The sequence below is a fragment of the Eptesicus fuscus genome, chromosome 14 (assembly GCF_027574615.1).
Source record: "Eptesicus fuscus isolate TK198812 chromosome 14, DD_ASM_mEF_20220401, whole genome shotgun sequence".
NCBI lineage: Eukaryota > Metazoa > Chordata > Mammalia > Chiroptera > Vespertilionidae > Eptesicus > Eptesicus fuscus.
The window spans coordinates 62,500,855-62,517,749 of record NC_072486.1 but is presented as its reverse complement, the minus strand read 5'-3'; the positions used below and the strand labels follow the sequence as shown (position 1 = coordinate 62,517,749).

Below are 16,895 nucleotides of genomic sequence, written 5' to 3'. Positions count from 1 at the left end.
TTGGTGTGTTGAAAAAGGAATGTAACAAAAGGAGGTAGACAGTTGACATATACAACACAGAAGTTTTATTGTGAGAAGGATAATAGAACAAGTGTGGCAGCTGAAGGAGGATGTGGAGTCCAGGGGAAATGTTTTATAGCTAGGTGACACTAGAGTATGTTTACATCCCAAAGAGATGATCCAGGAGGGAGGGGATACATACAGGACTGCAACATTTGACAAAGGAAAAGAGTGTGAGATTCTAAGCACAAGTGGAGGGCTGGCCTGTCATAGGAGCACAGGTGGTTCGGTGGATTTGGCAAAGAGAAGATGAGGGTGTGCCTGTCTGGTGGCTTCTGTTTTCTCCATGAAGTGTGAGGCAGGGTGAGCAACTATGGAGGGGCTGTGGGGCCAGGGGGTTGATTTGAGAAAGGGGAGAAGATGTGAAACAGGCCTTTTGGATAGCAGAAGGCAAGCACACAGGATTGCCAGGCTTTACTGAATGCCCATTTAAGACTTCTGCTTATGTAAGCATAGCTGAGTTGTGTGGGATGAAAGGGGCTTAGTTACCTACCTCAGGTTCTCATGGCAGTGACCCTTGCCCGGTAATAGACAGGCCTTGGGTGAGGAAGGACCGCATTGCCCAAAGATGACAGTGGCCTTGAGCAGCCTCTCAAGCACTGGAGGTCTCTGTCTCCATACTCTGACAAAAGGCTTAGATGGGGTCATCCAAAGGGCGGAGAGAGTTGTGCATGAGGGGGCTGGTCAGGAAGGAGAAAGGGATGTTGTGGGGCTAATAGAGGAGTAACAATAGTTTATACCTAAAAGCTTATCAGCCAGTAGTCCTTCCTGCTTCTCCAGGCCATAGGCTACACCCATCTCTCTCATTAACCCCCTCTATTGAGTCACATACCTTTCCTTTCTGGCTTCAGAGCATTTTAGTGCTCTCAGGTGGCCTCAGATTGACACCCTGGGAAGTGACTCTGTCTGGGCTGTCTGTTCCCAGTGTCCCAGGCATACCTGCAGCCTGAATTAAGTCCACATGTGTTCAGCAAAGCAGTGGTCTGAGCCATCTCCTAGCTGGGAGTTTTTTTGTTTTTTGTTTTGTTTTTTTTTAAATATATTTTATTGATTTTTTACAGAGAGGGATAGAGAGTTAGAAACATCGATGAGAGAGAAACATCGATCAGCTGCCTCCTGCACACCCCCCACCGGGGATGTGCCCACAACCAAGGCACATGCCCCTGACCAGAATCGAACCTGGGACCCTTGAATCCGCAGGCTGACGCTCTATCCACTGAGCCAAACCGGTTCCGGCTTAGCTGGGAGTTTTGACTCCTGATCCAGCTGGGACATGGAAAAAAGAATTTGGATCGACTCCAGATAATGTGAAAACCAGAATTATCGCTTGTTAGGGCTGGAAGAGCCCTCAGAGGTCATCCAGCCCAGCCCACTGATCCATAGAAGAGGAAATTAGGACCCAGATAGGGAAAGTAACTTACCCAAGGTCATATAATGAAACATTAACACAGCGAGGGTAGAACCTAGGACTCCCAGCTCGGTGCTCTTTTCATGCCACACTTCACATAGCCTCTGGTCAACTGGAAAGTGGCCTGGGTAACTGTGTGTTTCCTGCCGCAGGGGGAAGAGGTAGTACCAGAGACGCCATGTGAAATCCTCTACCAGGGCATGCTGTATAGCCTCCCCCAGTACATGGTAAGAGATGGTGGGGTAAGAACATGGTAAGAAGTTGCCCTTCTCTGCTTCAAGGAACAGACAGCTGAGAGTCATTTCAAGCTGAGACATCCATCATTTCAGCTGGTTTCCTGAGCTTTGACTCCTCAGTCAAGGCTTTCTCTAACACTTTAGACTTGTGAGCTTTCCTCAGGACTCCTGCAAGAGGAGGGGGGACTTGGCGGAGGGATAGAGATTAAGATGGGATCTGTGCAGGGTGCACTGGGGGCCCTAGTCCCTCTGAGGTCTGCTATGGTCTCATGTTCTAGATAGCCTCAGGCGAAGAATGGTGAGGATGCTGATGGTCCGGGTGAGAGGAAGGAAAGGGTAGAGGAAGTGAAATCTGGCTTCTACCTCCCATTTTATTTCTAGGCATTGTCCCTCTCACTTTGCCTTTTCCATCTTCCTCTTTGGAAAGAGCGGTCTTGAAGCACAGCAGCCTGTCAGCTCCCTTCTGGCTCCTGAATCTCACAGGCAGGCCTCTCAGGACTGGACACCTGGTTGCCCCTCTGGAGGCTGGGGAGATTTGGTCATTGAGGGAAGGACTTAGAGGAAGACTTTAAAACACTTCTCATAGGACTGTGGAGGTACTAAATAGCCTTGTAGAATGGGATGGATTCCTCATTTTCTACTTTCCAGATTGCTCTGCTTAAGATTCTGCTGGCTGCAGCTCCCACCTCCAAGGCTAAGACAGACTCTATCAATATTCTGGCAGATGTCCTGCCTGAGGAGATGCCGTGAGTGCTCCCACTGTGGCAGCTGCTGAATACTAGCTGTCTTGTCTGCGAGGTCTCTCTAGTTCCCACCCCACCTGGTTAACACAGGGATCATCTCCAAAGAGATCTCCCTTCCCCGACCAGTAGCCCCTTTCCACTGCCGTGCTCTCTGCCGTGCTCTTTTTAGCTCAGAATTGAGGGTCTGGAGGGCAGTGTGCATGTCAGTGACTGGCTGCACAGGTTTGCGGGTGGACATTGCCAAGGGATGAGCTTGCCAAAGGAGAGAGAGAAACAGAGATCAGAGGAGCTTTTCTCCAGACAGGCTAATCAGCAGGAACTCGAGGTTTCCCTAGCACAGAAATTCGGGTTTCCTCAGCTCCGGCTTTCTTGTGTACATTGTATCCGATCCAAATATGTGTCTATGTAGAAGCGCTCTCCAGCCACGCTCGGCATTGACCCCTCCTGTCCCTGTTGTAGCGTCACCGTTCTCCAGAGCATGAAGCTGGGCATCGATGTGAACAGGCACAAGGAGATCATTGTAAAGAGTATTTCTGCCCTGCTCCTGCTCCTCCTCAAGCACTTCAAACTGAACCACATCTACCAGGTGAGCAGTTGGGAGCGAGCGCTTCTCCACGGGTCTTAGTGTTCACTAGGTCTTGTCTCCCAAAGAAGGGACACAAGGTCCTTGTAATCCAGCTGAGTACCTTTCAGCCTTTTCTTTGTCTCCCTCAGGGAATCAAAATACTGGTACCTGTTGTACAAGCTTGGGGTGGAGATATGGTGTGGGATGTGGGGAACTGTTCTAGAAAGGTGTTGATGTCTGTGTCCTTCGAACATTACCTGAGGGTTGTGGGTAGGAATCTCTGCCCAGCCAGCTTTAAAACAATGGATGACAGGATTCAAGCATTCTACAAAAACGGGGGGTGGGGGTGGTGGGGAGCATGTTGAGAATAGTTTTCTATGTGCGAAGCACCTTTCTAACATTTGAGATATAATTCTGAATAAGGCACAGTTCTGGCTCTTAAGGGCTTAGCGGTCTTGTAAAGGATACAGATACATAAATACCCAGTCGTAGAGTGGTAAGTACAGTTACGCATTGGCTGATAGGGAAATACCTAATCCAGCCTGAGGTGAAGGGACTTCAGCCGGAGTCCTAAAGAGAGATTAGCTACAATGTGGGAGTTGTCGAGGAAAGAGGACAGGAAGCACTTCTAGCAGAAAAGCTAGTTTGTGGAAGTCCTTACGCTGGAGGGGACAACAGGGAGCACATAATAACACACGTGATCGCGCACAGTTATTAAGTACCTGTTTCCTCATAAACGCATTGTTTGCCATGCTAAGGAGTTTATACTTGGTTCTTCTGTAAGCTTTGCCAAGGTAAGGGGGAAGATGGAAGCAGTGAATGGATGGTCGCTGTGGTGAGACCACGGGGGAGAGGAGGCTTGTCATTCCTGCACAGAGGCTCTGCTCTGTTTTCCTCCTGTGAAGTCAAACCCAAGCTTGCTGGTGGAAGAGCGGGTCCTTAGAGTGCAGGGGAGGCCCTGCAGGGTCTGTGTCCATGGCAGGCTTGACGATTTTAGTACATTCAGAGACATCTGTAGGTGTGTTAGCGTGTCCTGGGTGCTCACACTTCTGCTCATGTTTGCTGAGCAGAAGGAGGAGCTGGGCTTGGTGGGAGACAGCGGTCCTAGTAGGAAGGACAGAGGATTGAGGATGTATGCTTGTTTGCTTCTCTTGGTGGCAGTAGGTGGGTCAACAGCCAGACAGGTGGGTGGCTTGATGGGTCTTGCCAGTGTGTGTCAGTGTCAGTGAATCTTGACAAGGCTACAGACACATCTAAAACTGGAAAACGTTTTCCATCACTTGATAGAGAGTATGTATTGTCTCCTCCATCTGGGGCTTTGGGGAAAAAACCCTGGGTCAGCTGCCAGGGGGAAAATATTTGAGCAAAAGAGAGAAATGGGCAGCACCAGCTGACAACCCCCCCCCCGCCCCCGCCCAAACACACATTTAGGGGCAGAGGGCAGCTTAGCTTGCTACCAAGGCTACTTTTTGGTAATCAGGAAGAAATAGAGGATATAAAACAGCACCATTTTCTGCTTTTTCAACCCAGTTTCTGCACTGTCCTAGCAGTCTAGGTTCTGGATCTGGAGAAAATTGTGTCTGATGCTCCTCAGTGTATCTTGGGCAAAATCCTGGTGGCATAACTTCATGACGCTGCCTCCACTAAGTCTTCCTGGACACAAACCCCGTCCAGATTCAGGAGAGCAAAGTGAAGCCCCTGTGCTGTGGTGTTAAGCTCATCAAAGAGACCTCGACTTACTCTCCGTGCAGAATCTGTTGACTGAAGGGCTCTTGTTGATTCGTTCATTACAATATGATATTCTCAGTACAGGGAACCGTACAGACTGGCACTGGAGCCCACATTCCAGTGGTCCATTTGGTTATGTGTTGTCTCCATGCTGGCTGAGTGATGCCAGCAGTTGCTGGGGTGAGTTGCACCTGTCCTTGCTGTGTCAGTCACAGTTGAAACACTGTGAGCCAGAGCTTTGGTGTGGAAGACAGCTCCCTCGGGGTTGCCTTCCTTTCCTGTTGAGCTTAAGAGCAAATCTCACAGCAGTTCTGTGGATCTGTCATAGGGCTTTCTTTCTGGTTTATGTTGTGTGCTTTCGGTCAGGAGTTTGCAGCCTATGTAACACTGCAGATTGTCCCCCTCCATGCAGGAGGACACTGCAGATTGTCCCCCTCCATGCAGGACACTGCCGATTGTCCCCCTCCATGCAGGACACTGCCGATTGTCCCCCTCCATGCAGGACACTGCCGATTGTCCCCCTCCATGCAGGACACTGCAGATTGTCCCCCTCCATGCAGGAGGACACTGCAGATTGTCCCCCTCCATGCAGGAGGACACTGCAGATTGTCCCCCTCCATGCAGGAGGACACTGCAGATTGTCCCCCTCCATGCAGGAGGACACTGCAGATTGTCCCCCTCCATGGAGGACACTGCAGATTGTCCCCCTCCATGCAGGACACTGCAGATTGTCCCCCTCCATGCAGGAGGACACTGCAGATTGTCCCCCTCCATGCAGGACACTGCAGATTGTCCCCCTCCTTGCAGGACACTGCCGATTGTCCCCCTCCATGCAGGAGGACACTGCAGATTGTCCCCCTCCATGCAGGAGGACACTGCAGATTGTCCCCCTCCTTGCAGGACACTGCAGATTGTCCCCCTCCATGCAGGAGGACACTGCAGATTGTCCCCCTCCATGCAGGAGGACACTGCAGATTGTCCCCCTCCATGCAGGACACTGCAGATTGTCCCCCTCCATGTAGGACACTGCAGATTGTCCCCCTCCATGCAGGACACTGCAGATTGTCCCCCTCCATGCAGGACACTGCAGATTGTCCCCCTCCATGTAGGACACTGCAGATTGCCCCCCTCCATGTAGGATGGATGGGCGAGCTGGAGACGATGCTCCCCTTCCCAGGCAGAAAGACTGGTAACACAAGCGGACAGTGGGTATCGTTAGGGATGGATATTCGATTTATATTTGCCTGTTTTTCATACAGATCCTCTATTCTCCCCCAAATAAGCAGCCCTTTCCACTTTGATCTTTTAATTCAGTTTGAATATGTATCACAACATCTGGTATTTGCCAACTGCATTCCATTGATCCTGAAATTCTTCAATCAAAATATTTTGTCCTACATCACTGCTAAAAACAGGTATGGACTCTGGACAGTTTTATTTCAAAAGGGCTAGTTTGGGATGATTGAGAAAAATTACATTGTTTCTGGGCCTGTCAGTTCTGGTGTCCCAAGTCCCTTCTATTTTAGAGCTATTACTATTTAATTTCCTTGAAGTGTTAGCTGCTGGGGTATATGATTTGGCCTCGTCACAAAGATATTTGTATTTTTAAAATTTTAAAAACTGAAAAATGTCATGACTCAAAGTAATAAGACTACAATGGTGAAATTTCAGCTTTATAGCTTGTCTGGCCAGTCCCAATCTTAGTATAAATCATAAGTTGGATTAGTTACACTACTTTGTAAACTGTAAAGTGTTATAAAGAATTTGTAACTGAAAAATAATAGATAGATCAATTTGTAATTTTTAATTTTTTAAATTACATTATTTTTCTATCCATTATTTCATTTACTCTCCAAAGCAGTTCTAAGTGGTATTACAACAAGTTTTATTTCTCATTTTACCAATTAGGAAACAACTTAGGCTAATTGACTTGCTCAAGATTAACATGCTAGTGAGACTTGTTAAGTAAGCAGCAAAGATAGGATCAGAACACAAATTGCTTTCTGATCACAATTGTGAATACAAATTGCTTTCCACTCCTCCAGCCAAGTGGGGACATGGCAGAAAGGGGAAGGTCACAGAACAGATCCTTGTTCCTTACTTAGCTGTTTCCATGAGAACTGGAAGCCTGTGAATCAGTAGAGTCTACCAGAAGTGCTTTAATAGAGGCAAAGTTTCTAAAGTAGAAGGCGGGTTACTTGGAGTGACTGGAGAGGGGCTAAGAGATGGTGCCTCACCAGTATGTCAGTACTGCCTGAAATTCCTCCCTGGAGAGGCAGCTTACTTATATGTAGTTTAACACACACACACACACACACACACACACACACACTCAAGGAACTTGAAGTCATGAGACCTCGATTCCTGGCCTGGATCTGCCATTTGCTAGCTATGTAATCTCAAGTAAGACACTTTGTTTCTCTGAGCCACAGTATTTTCATCTTTAAAATGAAAATAATACCTCTTCTGACTGAATCATAGAGCTTTTATAAGCATTAGTTAAGATAAATATATATGAGAGTGATTTAAATACTTTTCTTGTTTGAAGGAAGCATTGGAGAATTCAGGGGTTTTTTTTGGTTTTGTTTTTTTCTAACTACAGGAGACTTATGCACTGGCCACCTTAAAAATAACACTAAGCCCTAGCTGAATTGGCTCAGTGGATAGAGCATTGGCCTGCAGACTGAAAGGTCCCAGGTTCGATTCCGGTCAAGGGCATGTAACTCAGTTGCAGGCTCAATCCTCAGCCCTGGTTAGGGCATGTGCAGGAGGCAACTAATCAGTGTCCCTCTCACATGGATATTTCTCTCTGTCTTTCCCCCTCACTTCCACTCTCTATAAAAGTCGATGGAAAATATTCTTCGATGAGGATTAACAAAAAATAAAACTAACACTGAGACTTGCTAGTTGAATTACCAGGGAAATGGAAGTGTAGTTTGGGCTAGGTAGGGGCCACAGCTTCATGAAGGCACCTCTGTGTATCAGTCAACCTTTTTAGTTGTAAGTAACTAAAGCCAGCCAGCTAGACCTGGTTCATGCATAGGAGGTAAATTGTTAGGAGGAAACGGGAGGTATATCATCCTGAGGAACCTAGGACAGGGATGCAGCTCTGAGCCTCAGGGTTGGTCTGTAGTGTAGGGAGCCCAGGAAGTCCTCTGCCTCTCTCTGTGGACACCAAGCCTCTGCACCTCCACTCCAGTGTCTTCTCTCACTTGCAAATAGTAGTGTCTGTTTCCCAGGCCACTCTGTGCAATATGCCCACACGAGCTCAACATGTCCCGCCCCATGCCACTCAGACCGAATTGGCTCTCAATCCTTGTTCCACATTCCCAGGGTTAGAGGCTGCCCCTGGATCAATCAGTTGTGGCTGGGAAGTTGGGTTCAGGAGCTAAATGCACTCCTGGGCCTAGAGGAGGAGGGGCCAACAATCCAATATGTGCCCATCGAGATCATTTGGAGTTGAAAGAGTGATAGAGCCAGACGATGCCATTTGCTAAGGTTGGCCTGGATAAGATGGTGTTCCTGTTTACCACCCATAGTGTACTTCACTGCTGCATAATCCCTGAGAAACTAGGAGCACCCACAGCTCATTATTGCACAGTTTCCTGTGGCTCTTACACGCTAGATATTGTAGAAACTTGTAACTCTCTTTTATTCCCCCTTAGGCTAGAATTCAATTCACTGAGATTAGAATAAATCCATCTTTGATTTCCCGCCCCCATTTCCTGGTCACCAGCACCTACTTTGCCGTGGGGCTTTGTCAGTGGGAGGTGGGTAGCTGAGTGGGTAAGCCAGCCCAGAATGTTTTTCCTAAAGGAGCAGCAGAGAACTGGCAACCCTGGGAGAATCTAGCAGAGTGAATTAAGATGATGAGCAACATTGTAGAGAGAGCCATTGACCTCTCCTCTCCTCCCTTTGTTCCCTAGGTTATCTTTGTGTGTTTCTTGGACAAAGGCAAACATTTCTAGTGGAATAAATTGTTGCCTTTTGTTTGGATAGAGTTTGACTTTCGAAATAGAGAGACAGGTCCAAGGAACCCCATACTCTTCTTTGTATCCCCTGCTTGCAACGTCTTTTATGTATTTCCAACTGCATTAATTCAGATAGATTGGTAGTTTTTCAATTTTGTTTTGTTTTGGTTAATCCTTACCTGAAGATATTTTTTCTATTGATTTTTAGAGAGTGGAAGGGAGAGGGAGGAGGGAGGGAGGGAGAGGGAGACAGACATTGATGTGAGAGAGACACATCAATTGGTTTCCATCCCTCAAGCTCCCTAACTGGGGCTGGGGATCAAACCTGCAACCCAGGTAAGTGCCCTTGACCGGGAATCAAACCTGTGACCCTTTGGTCCCCAGGGCAACACTCTTGAGCAACCACTGAGCAACACGGGCCAGGGCAAGATTGGTGTTTAAAACCTCATGGAATGTCCCAACCAGGAGAAGTATTAGAGATGACCTAATCTCAATTCTGCATTGTACTAATGAAGAAGGGAGAAGAGGAAAGAAAGAGCTGCCATTTTAAGTGACTGTGTTCCTGTCATCATGTGGTGCCTTATTTCTCCTGCTTCCCTGGGTTCACCACAGAGCCTCCAGCTCCCTTGGAGGCAGATGCTATTACCATTCTTGAGCTGCTAGATTGGCCCTGCTGTAGGATGCTGCCTCTGTCTCAAGCTTCCTGTAGGGGTAGCTTAAGTGATTATTCCCGAGAGCTCCTGGCTTTCAGAAAGAGACACAGAAGTCTGCGCTGCATCCTCACAGTCACAATTTGTTAAGTGCAATAAGTTTCAGCAGCATCTCTGGGAGCACAATTACATTCACACATATACACAAGCATATACTTAAATACAGAAACTCGAATCCAGACAAGTTTACATATTCCTTTAAAGAAGGAAGGAGAAAGGTGGCTATTCAGACCTCGCTTTCTGCTCTCTTTTGCCTCTGCCAGATGGGGGCCAGCCTGGAAGAACTCTGTTAGTTCCTCTCTGTTAGTTCTGAGAGGAGAGGAGACTAGAGCTGGAGTTGCCTGGCACCAAAGCCCTCAGTTTCAGCTAAGGTCTCTAAGCAATTTGGGACGTAGATAGGGCTTGCTGGAGAGAAATAACCCCTGCCCTTTAACATACAACTGTTTCCTGCCATTGCCATTTACCTAAAGCCTGTCCTTATCTCTGCATCTTGCAGCATCTCGGTCCTGGATTACCCTTGCTGTACCATCCAGGATTTGCCAGAACTTACTACGGAGAGTCTGGTAAGCAGATGCGGATTCGGTAGCCTTTGAAATGCCAAGTAGCAGAGGCTGGCACTTGCTCTTCCATTGCTTCTCTACCTCCATAATGCCCTGGTTTGGGAGTCTCCGATTAATAAAGGCATATTGGCAATAGCACAGAGCCAGTAGGGGTTTAGAGCTGCTGACCCAGTTGAGAACAGTTTGGAAAAGCTGTGTATAGCATTTTGTCAAGAAAAGGGTCAGTGAGAAACACTAAGGAGGAGAGGAAATTTAGGAAGATAATTAGAATGAAACTGAATGTGAACATCTGCGCAGAATGGCAGGAGAATCTCTTCTGGTCATCCCAAATAATTCTCTGCCTTTCTGCTGTGCCACAGGCTATTCACTTTTCATTTCCACACGGGTTATAAAACCCAGGAGTGGTACTTCAGAAAATACCTGCCTACGTCTCTGAGGCAAAAGTCAATATAGCCACAGAAGGATGACCCAGAAAATTCTTCATCCTGGAAACAGCTTTAGGCAAGCCAGAAAAGTCCCTCAGAGTTATTCTTTTTAAATATATATATATATTCTAATTGACTTTTAGAGAGAAAGTAAGGGAGAGGGAGAGAGAGAGAGAGAAACATTGATGTGAGAGTGTAACATCGATAGGCTGCCTCTTGCATGCCCCCTAGTAGGGATGGAGTTCACAACCCGGACATGTGCCCTGACTGGGAATCGAACCAGGGACCTTTTGGTGCATGGGACGATACCCAACCAACTGAGCCAATCTGGCCAAGGCCCTCAGAGTTATTCTTAATTCCATGAAACTGCCTGATGAATAGCTTATTGAAGACCAAGTGTCTATCTCGCCATGTATTGCCACAGCTCCTTAGATATTCCTCAGTCCCTACCCTCACCCCGTTGCATTGTAATTTGTATCAGTTTCTCCATTTGACTGAAAAGTCCTTGAAGTAAGAGATAGTATCATCATCACTTTAATATCACCAGAGTCTAGCACCACGTTTGGTATATAGAAGGAGCTCAGATGACAGCACCCATGTGTGCCACAACCCCAACTTTAATACCTGCAAAATGTTGCATCAAAAAGTCTATTATGGTCCTTGCTGGTTTTGCTCAGTGGATAGAGCATTAGCCTGCAGACTGAAGGGTCCCAGGTTCAATTCAAGGGCACATGCCCAGATTGCAGGTTCCATCCCCAGTGCGGGGGGGGGGGGGGGGGGCGTGTAGGGGGAAGCCGATCAATGATTCTCTCCCATCATTGATGTTTCTATCTCTCTCTCCCTTTCCCTTCATCTCTGAAGTCAATAAAAAATATATATTTTTTAAAGTCTGTTATGTAAAAATAGAATGATACCTTCTGTGGTACAGGTTTTATAGATTTTTGGCTTGGAGGGGACCTGAGAGCTATTTGGCCCAAACCTCTATTTCAAAGATGAGAAATGTCCATTGAATAAAATGACTTTTCATGGTTCATGCTTCATTCATGACAGACCCTGAATTAGAGAAAGACCCATGTCCTGAGACACTAAGTCTAGCACCCTTTTTAGCACCAGGGCAGAAATTCTGTCTTACTTAGATGTGGTCTCAGCAGCCAAGAGGAGCTCCTTACCCTTGCAGAGAGAGGTAGTAAGTTGTCTAACCCTGATTATGGTCATGACATTATTCAATCTTTAAAACAACTATGAGGTTGGTATTACTGTTTTATGGATAGACAGTTAAGTAACTGCCAAAATTTTACAGTTGAATGTAGCAGAGCAAGGCTGGAGACCTGCATCCCTGCCATTCAAAGTTGGAATGAGAAAGTGGCACATGGATAGCATTAAAATTCTGTTAGTAGGATATTTGAAAATAGTTAGCTTTTATGACCTAAATCTATTTCTTTCTCTCTTTTTTTAATGGATGTGAGAGAGAAACACTGATCAGTTGTGTCCAATACATGCCCCATCAGGGATTAAACCCGCAACCCATGTATGTGCCCTGACCGGGAATCGAACCTGCCACCTTTTGGTGTACAGTACAATGCTCCAAACAACTGAGCCACAACTGCCAGGGCCTGCATCTGTTTCTTAGTACAACGTGTTCTCTGTATCTCTTCAGAATGACCTTTTAGGATATAAGCATAAAATTATTTAACTAATTGTAATGCTTCTGAGAAGACTTCATTTTTATGCTAGAGTGGGTGAAAGCATTGTCTAGCCTTAATAAAATACAAGTTCATGTTAGGTATTTCATCTCCTTTCTATGAAGCAACAGTGGCACCTGGTGGTCTCATTTGGTAACCACAGTTTGTTTTGTATTGTTTGTGTGAACGTATGTAAACAGGCTTAAGTAACTAGCAAGTTTACTCCACATAGGTCCTCAATGTAATGGTTTATTTGTCTAAACTGATGGCTTCTATACTCAGAAAAGACTAATATTTATATGAGTAAGATTTATATCATTTTCAGGCTCAATTAATTCATTATAAACAGAAAATGTATTTTTTTTAATTGTATAGGATAGTCTTTAAATAACATTTAGTTTTTCTCTGATTATAAAGTTGGTATATACTATTGGAGAAAAATAGGAAAATATGGGTAAGAAAATGAAAATACCATAATTACACTACCTACATATAACCACTGTTAATATTTTGCTGCAATTACCATATATAGTATATATTTATTCATATATATATTATTTCAGAAAGTAAGGATTTTGTTTCAATTCACATAGTACAATTTAAATGTTCACTATATGATTTTGTTAAATATTCTTGAGAACATAATTTTTAATAGCTATACGTAATATTTCACTATTTAATATATTAAAAATGGTTATTTTCTCTTATTGTTGGGCATTTATTTCCATTTTATCTGTATAACTTTAAAATGAACATCCTTGCACATGAATCTTTGATTTCATCTCTGATTATTTCTTTAAGATAGATTCCTAGAAGTGGAATTTCTTGGCTGAGGTAGTTTTGATTCATATTTTCTGTTTTCTAAGAACTGAATTTAACTTCATTTGAAACTCTAGCTACACTTATAATTAACATGAAATAAAGGCAAAGTTAATGGCGCATTAATTTCTAAAGTCTCCCCATTAAAGTGTTTAGCTCTACAATAACCATACTTACTCATGTACTAAGCAGTTTCCCCACCTACCTGGTGTAGGAAGGCTTACAATTTTTGGCTCTCCAAATATCTATATTCAAATTCAGTCCACTAAACTGGGAAACAATTAAATTCCAAACTTAAAGTTAACATGGTGAATGTTTTTGTGATTATATAGACGTTAGATATGATCTTTGGAAAGAGGTTGCTAGAGAGGGCAGTCAGTATAGGTAAACATACATGTATTTGGGAGTCTACACAAAAGTATTCACTGAGAGGAAGTTTAGAAACCACTGCTTTAGAGTGTGGTGAAGTGAGGCTAATGTTGTACGTCTGCTTTCTCTGTGGGCCTTTTGGCCCTAAAGGAAAATCATGCAGATTGCACCCCATCCTCCTTTCCTTTTCTATCTTAGAGATTGGAGCCAAAACATGTGTAAAATTCTGTGTGAATCAGTTGTCACTGCCGCATAGCCAAACCAGAGTTCCAAATGCTTGTTTTTCCCCAGAGAATGTGATTTAATAACAGCAGTATCGTATACTAAGAAGCCATATGCAGAGGAACACTGTGGATGCTCCAGTAGCCCTATCGATTAAAGGTGGAAGAATAAGAAAACATAGTATTTATGAAATCATTGAGTATTAGAGTTAGAAGTTTCTTTTTTTATATAATATATTTTTTATTTACTTCCGAGAAGGAGAGAGAGATAAAAACATCAATGATGAGAGAGAATCAATTGGCTACCTCCTGCATGCCCCCTACTGGGGATCGAGCCTGCAACCCAGGCATGTGTCCTGAGTGGAATTGAACCTAAGACCCTTCAGTCCGCAGGCTGACGCTCTATCCACTGAGCCAAATAGGACCGTGTTAGAAGTTTCTTAGCATCTTGCCCAGTCCCACCCTTTCTGATGAGGAAACAGGTGGAGTAGTAATGTCCAAAGCTTTATAGCTATGTAGAACCAAAGCAGTGGGTCAGAATTTGCATGACCTAGCCACTTGTAAAGAAATTTTTGGCATTTCCTTTTAGATCTAGGCTAGTGAAATTTTTAAAGGTAGTTCATTGCAAAATTCTTTAAATTTGATTTATATTTAGAAAGACCTATAAAAATATGTTCAGCCGAAACCGGTTTGGCTCAGTGGATAGAGCGTCGGCCTGTGGACTCAAGGGTCCCAGGTTCGATTCCGGTCAAGGGCATGTACCTTGGTTGCGGGCACATCCCCGGTAGGGGGTGTGCAAGAGGCGGCTGATCGATGTTTCTCTCTCATCGATGTTTCTGGCTCTCTATCCCTCTCTCTTCCTCTCTGTAAAAAATCAATAAAATATATTTTAAAAAAATATGTTCATATCACTTTAATTTACATATCTGATCCTTTCATCTAGCCTCATTAAACTTACCTAGTTTTTATCACTTTCTAATCCAGACATTTCTGGATATCCCAGAAGATTTTAGTTATTGTTTTATTGGAATATAATCATTATGTTCAAATATTAACCTTTTGCACTCGGATGTCGAGATTAAAATTACTCTTTGAATGTATCAATAATTTGAAATATTAAAAAAATCCAAATAAATAAGTTTGTATGGCCGAAACCGGTTTGGCTCAGTGGATAGAGCGTCGGCCTGCTGACTCAAGGGTCCCAGGTTCAATTCCGGTCAAGGGCATGTACCTTGGTTGCGGGCACATCCCCAGTGGGGGTTGTGCAGGAGGCAGCTGATCGATGTTTCTCTCTCATCAATGTTTCTAACCCTCTATCCCTCTCTCTTCCTCTCTGTAAACAATCAATAAAATATATTTTTTAAAAAAAGTTTGTATGAAAAGAAACTCCAGTTTTTTATTCTACTGCCGCGCTTTGTAAAATCTGGAGTATTTAAAAATTAAATCCCGAGTAGAATAAAGGAATCAAGAAAAAAGCAAGCAAGTGCAAAGGGTTAAGCCCTCCAGTATTTCTTTCAGGATTATTTAACTAATGACTTATGACCTCCTTAAATAAAGTATTTGTCCTGACATTCACCATCACTATTTAAAAGCCAAGATGTCTCTGGCATCATTGTTTTTCTATCGTAGATAAAATGTGAACTCATCATAAGATATATATCTATTTCTATGAGGTGTTTATACAGAGGAAGGACCATAGATAAATGTGGTTTAGCATTTTATCAATTTACCTCTTACCATTTCTATAATGGATGTTAGAGGAGATTAGAATCTCAGAGGTGATTTTGCAAACTCACATGCCCAGGTCCCTCCCGAGGGCACAGGTAGTTTGCTAAAGCTCCCCAAGTGGTTTTGGAATTTTCTTTTCTCCTTCCTCCTTACTCCTCACTTCACTTGAGAATTATGACTCTCCTTTAGGATATCTAGATCTTGGTCCTTATACTAGCAGTAACTAAATTGTCAGAAATCCACATGACAAGGGAATTATTCTATAATGATGTGAGAAAAGGAAATCTAAGCTAAAAATAATCATTTTCAGTTATGTGAACCGTAATAAAAAATGAATCATGAGAATCAAAATGGCTATTCTGGCCCTACCTGGGTGGCTCGGTTGGCGCATCATCCTGTACACCAAAATGTGGGTTCGATTCCCGGTCAGGGCACATATCTAGTTGTGGTTTTGATCCCCAGTTGGGGCTCATATAGGAGGCAACTGACTGATGTTTCTCTCCCTTTCTCTCTCTAAAACATATCCTTGGGCAAGAATTTTTTTTTTTTTTAAAGAAGAAATGGCTATACTGTGAATTTTCAATTAGTATTAACACCTAGCAAATGTTTTGGCAAATAGATTCAAGTAAACGCATGGAAAACCTGAAGCCCAAAGCAGAGAAATAGACTTGTTTGTAGTTCAGAAAAGGTATACAGACCTGGCTTTGCCACTATCACTCTAGCTTGAGAAGTTTTCTGTAGGCTGCAGGAGTCTCATCAATAAAACCATGAGAGGTTGGACCATTAGATGAGCATCAACTTTCATTGGCTATAAAATTCTCCTAGATTTGTTATAAAACAACCAAATGAAAATAATGATTTTTATTTCCCAGTGAAGAGCTGGGTTTTAAATTTGAAACTAATAATCCTCATTTAAGAACTTTAATAAACTATTGAGGTTTGAGGTATATTAGATTTAACACTTAGCAGCACTTCTTTAAAGGCTTAGTCTGATCATAGACTGACCGAACTCAGTGAGATGCTGCCCTTTAAAACAGGAAATCTCTCTCTCTCTCTCTCTCTCTCTCTCTCTCTCTCTCTCTCTCTCTCTCTCTCTCTCTCTCTCTCTCTCTCTCCTGGAAACTATTATCTTCTGCTTGTTTGAAGTTAAGAATTGTTATAGGACATAAGGAAGAGTTTCTCTACCATTAGGTCTTTAAGAAGCTGAGAAAGCGGAGGATCAAACCAGATTTTTCTCTCAGAAATCACCTTCTGTGTCTAGAATTCCAGAAGTGCAAACAGTAGATGAACAGTAAATAATGACAGGGTTAAAATTCAGTGACTACTAGAAATCTAGGTTCAAGCCTAGACACTTATCATGTGACCTTGGGCAAGCCTCTTCCCCAGATTTTGCTTCTGTGGATGACAGAATTGGACTAGAACAACTAAGTCTCTTCTAGTGATCAGTTTCTAAAAAGAAGAAAAAAGATATCACTTACATTTATAAAATTTCAAATTTTTAAATCTTCAAATTTAAAAAGTACAAAAAAGAAGAAACACACTGTTCTTTCCACAATCATCTGAATTAATTATCCACATAATTGGCGTAAGCCTGGGTTTTTATTTGGCTTGGCTCATCCAGCTGGTCTGAGGATGGGTCTTTGAGAACACAGCCCTTGTAGTGCCTTAAG

At 43.7% G+C, this 16,895-nt stretch overlaps 1 protein-coding gene across 1 annotated transcript in view; it reads left to right on the top strand.

The window, feature by feature from the left end:
• STRIP2 (striatin interacting protein 2) overlaps nt 1-16,895 on the top strand; it is a 50,478-nt gene that overhangs the window by 20,624 nt on the left and 12,959 nt on the right. Inside the window, exons 14-18 of the mRNA XM_008154022.3 lie at nt 1,621-1,695; nt 2,353-2,450; nt 2,907-3,033; nt 6,055-6,155; nt 9,918-9,984. Of these exons, the coding sequence (XP_008152244.2) occupies nt 1,621-1,695; nt 2,353-2,450; nt 2,907-3,033; nt 6,055-6,155; nt 9,918-9,984 (468 nt within the window). The remainder of the gene's footprint in view (nt 1-1,620; nt 1,696-2,352; nt 2,451-2,906; nt 3,034-6,054; nt 6,156-9,917; nt 9,985-16,895) is intronic.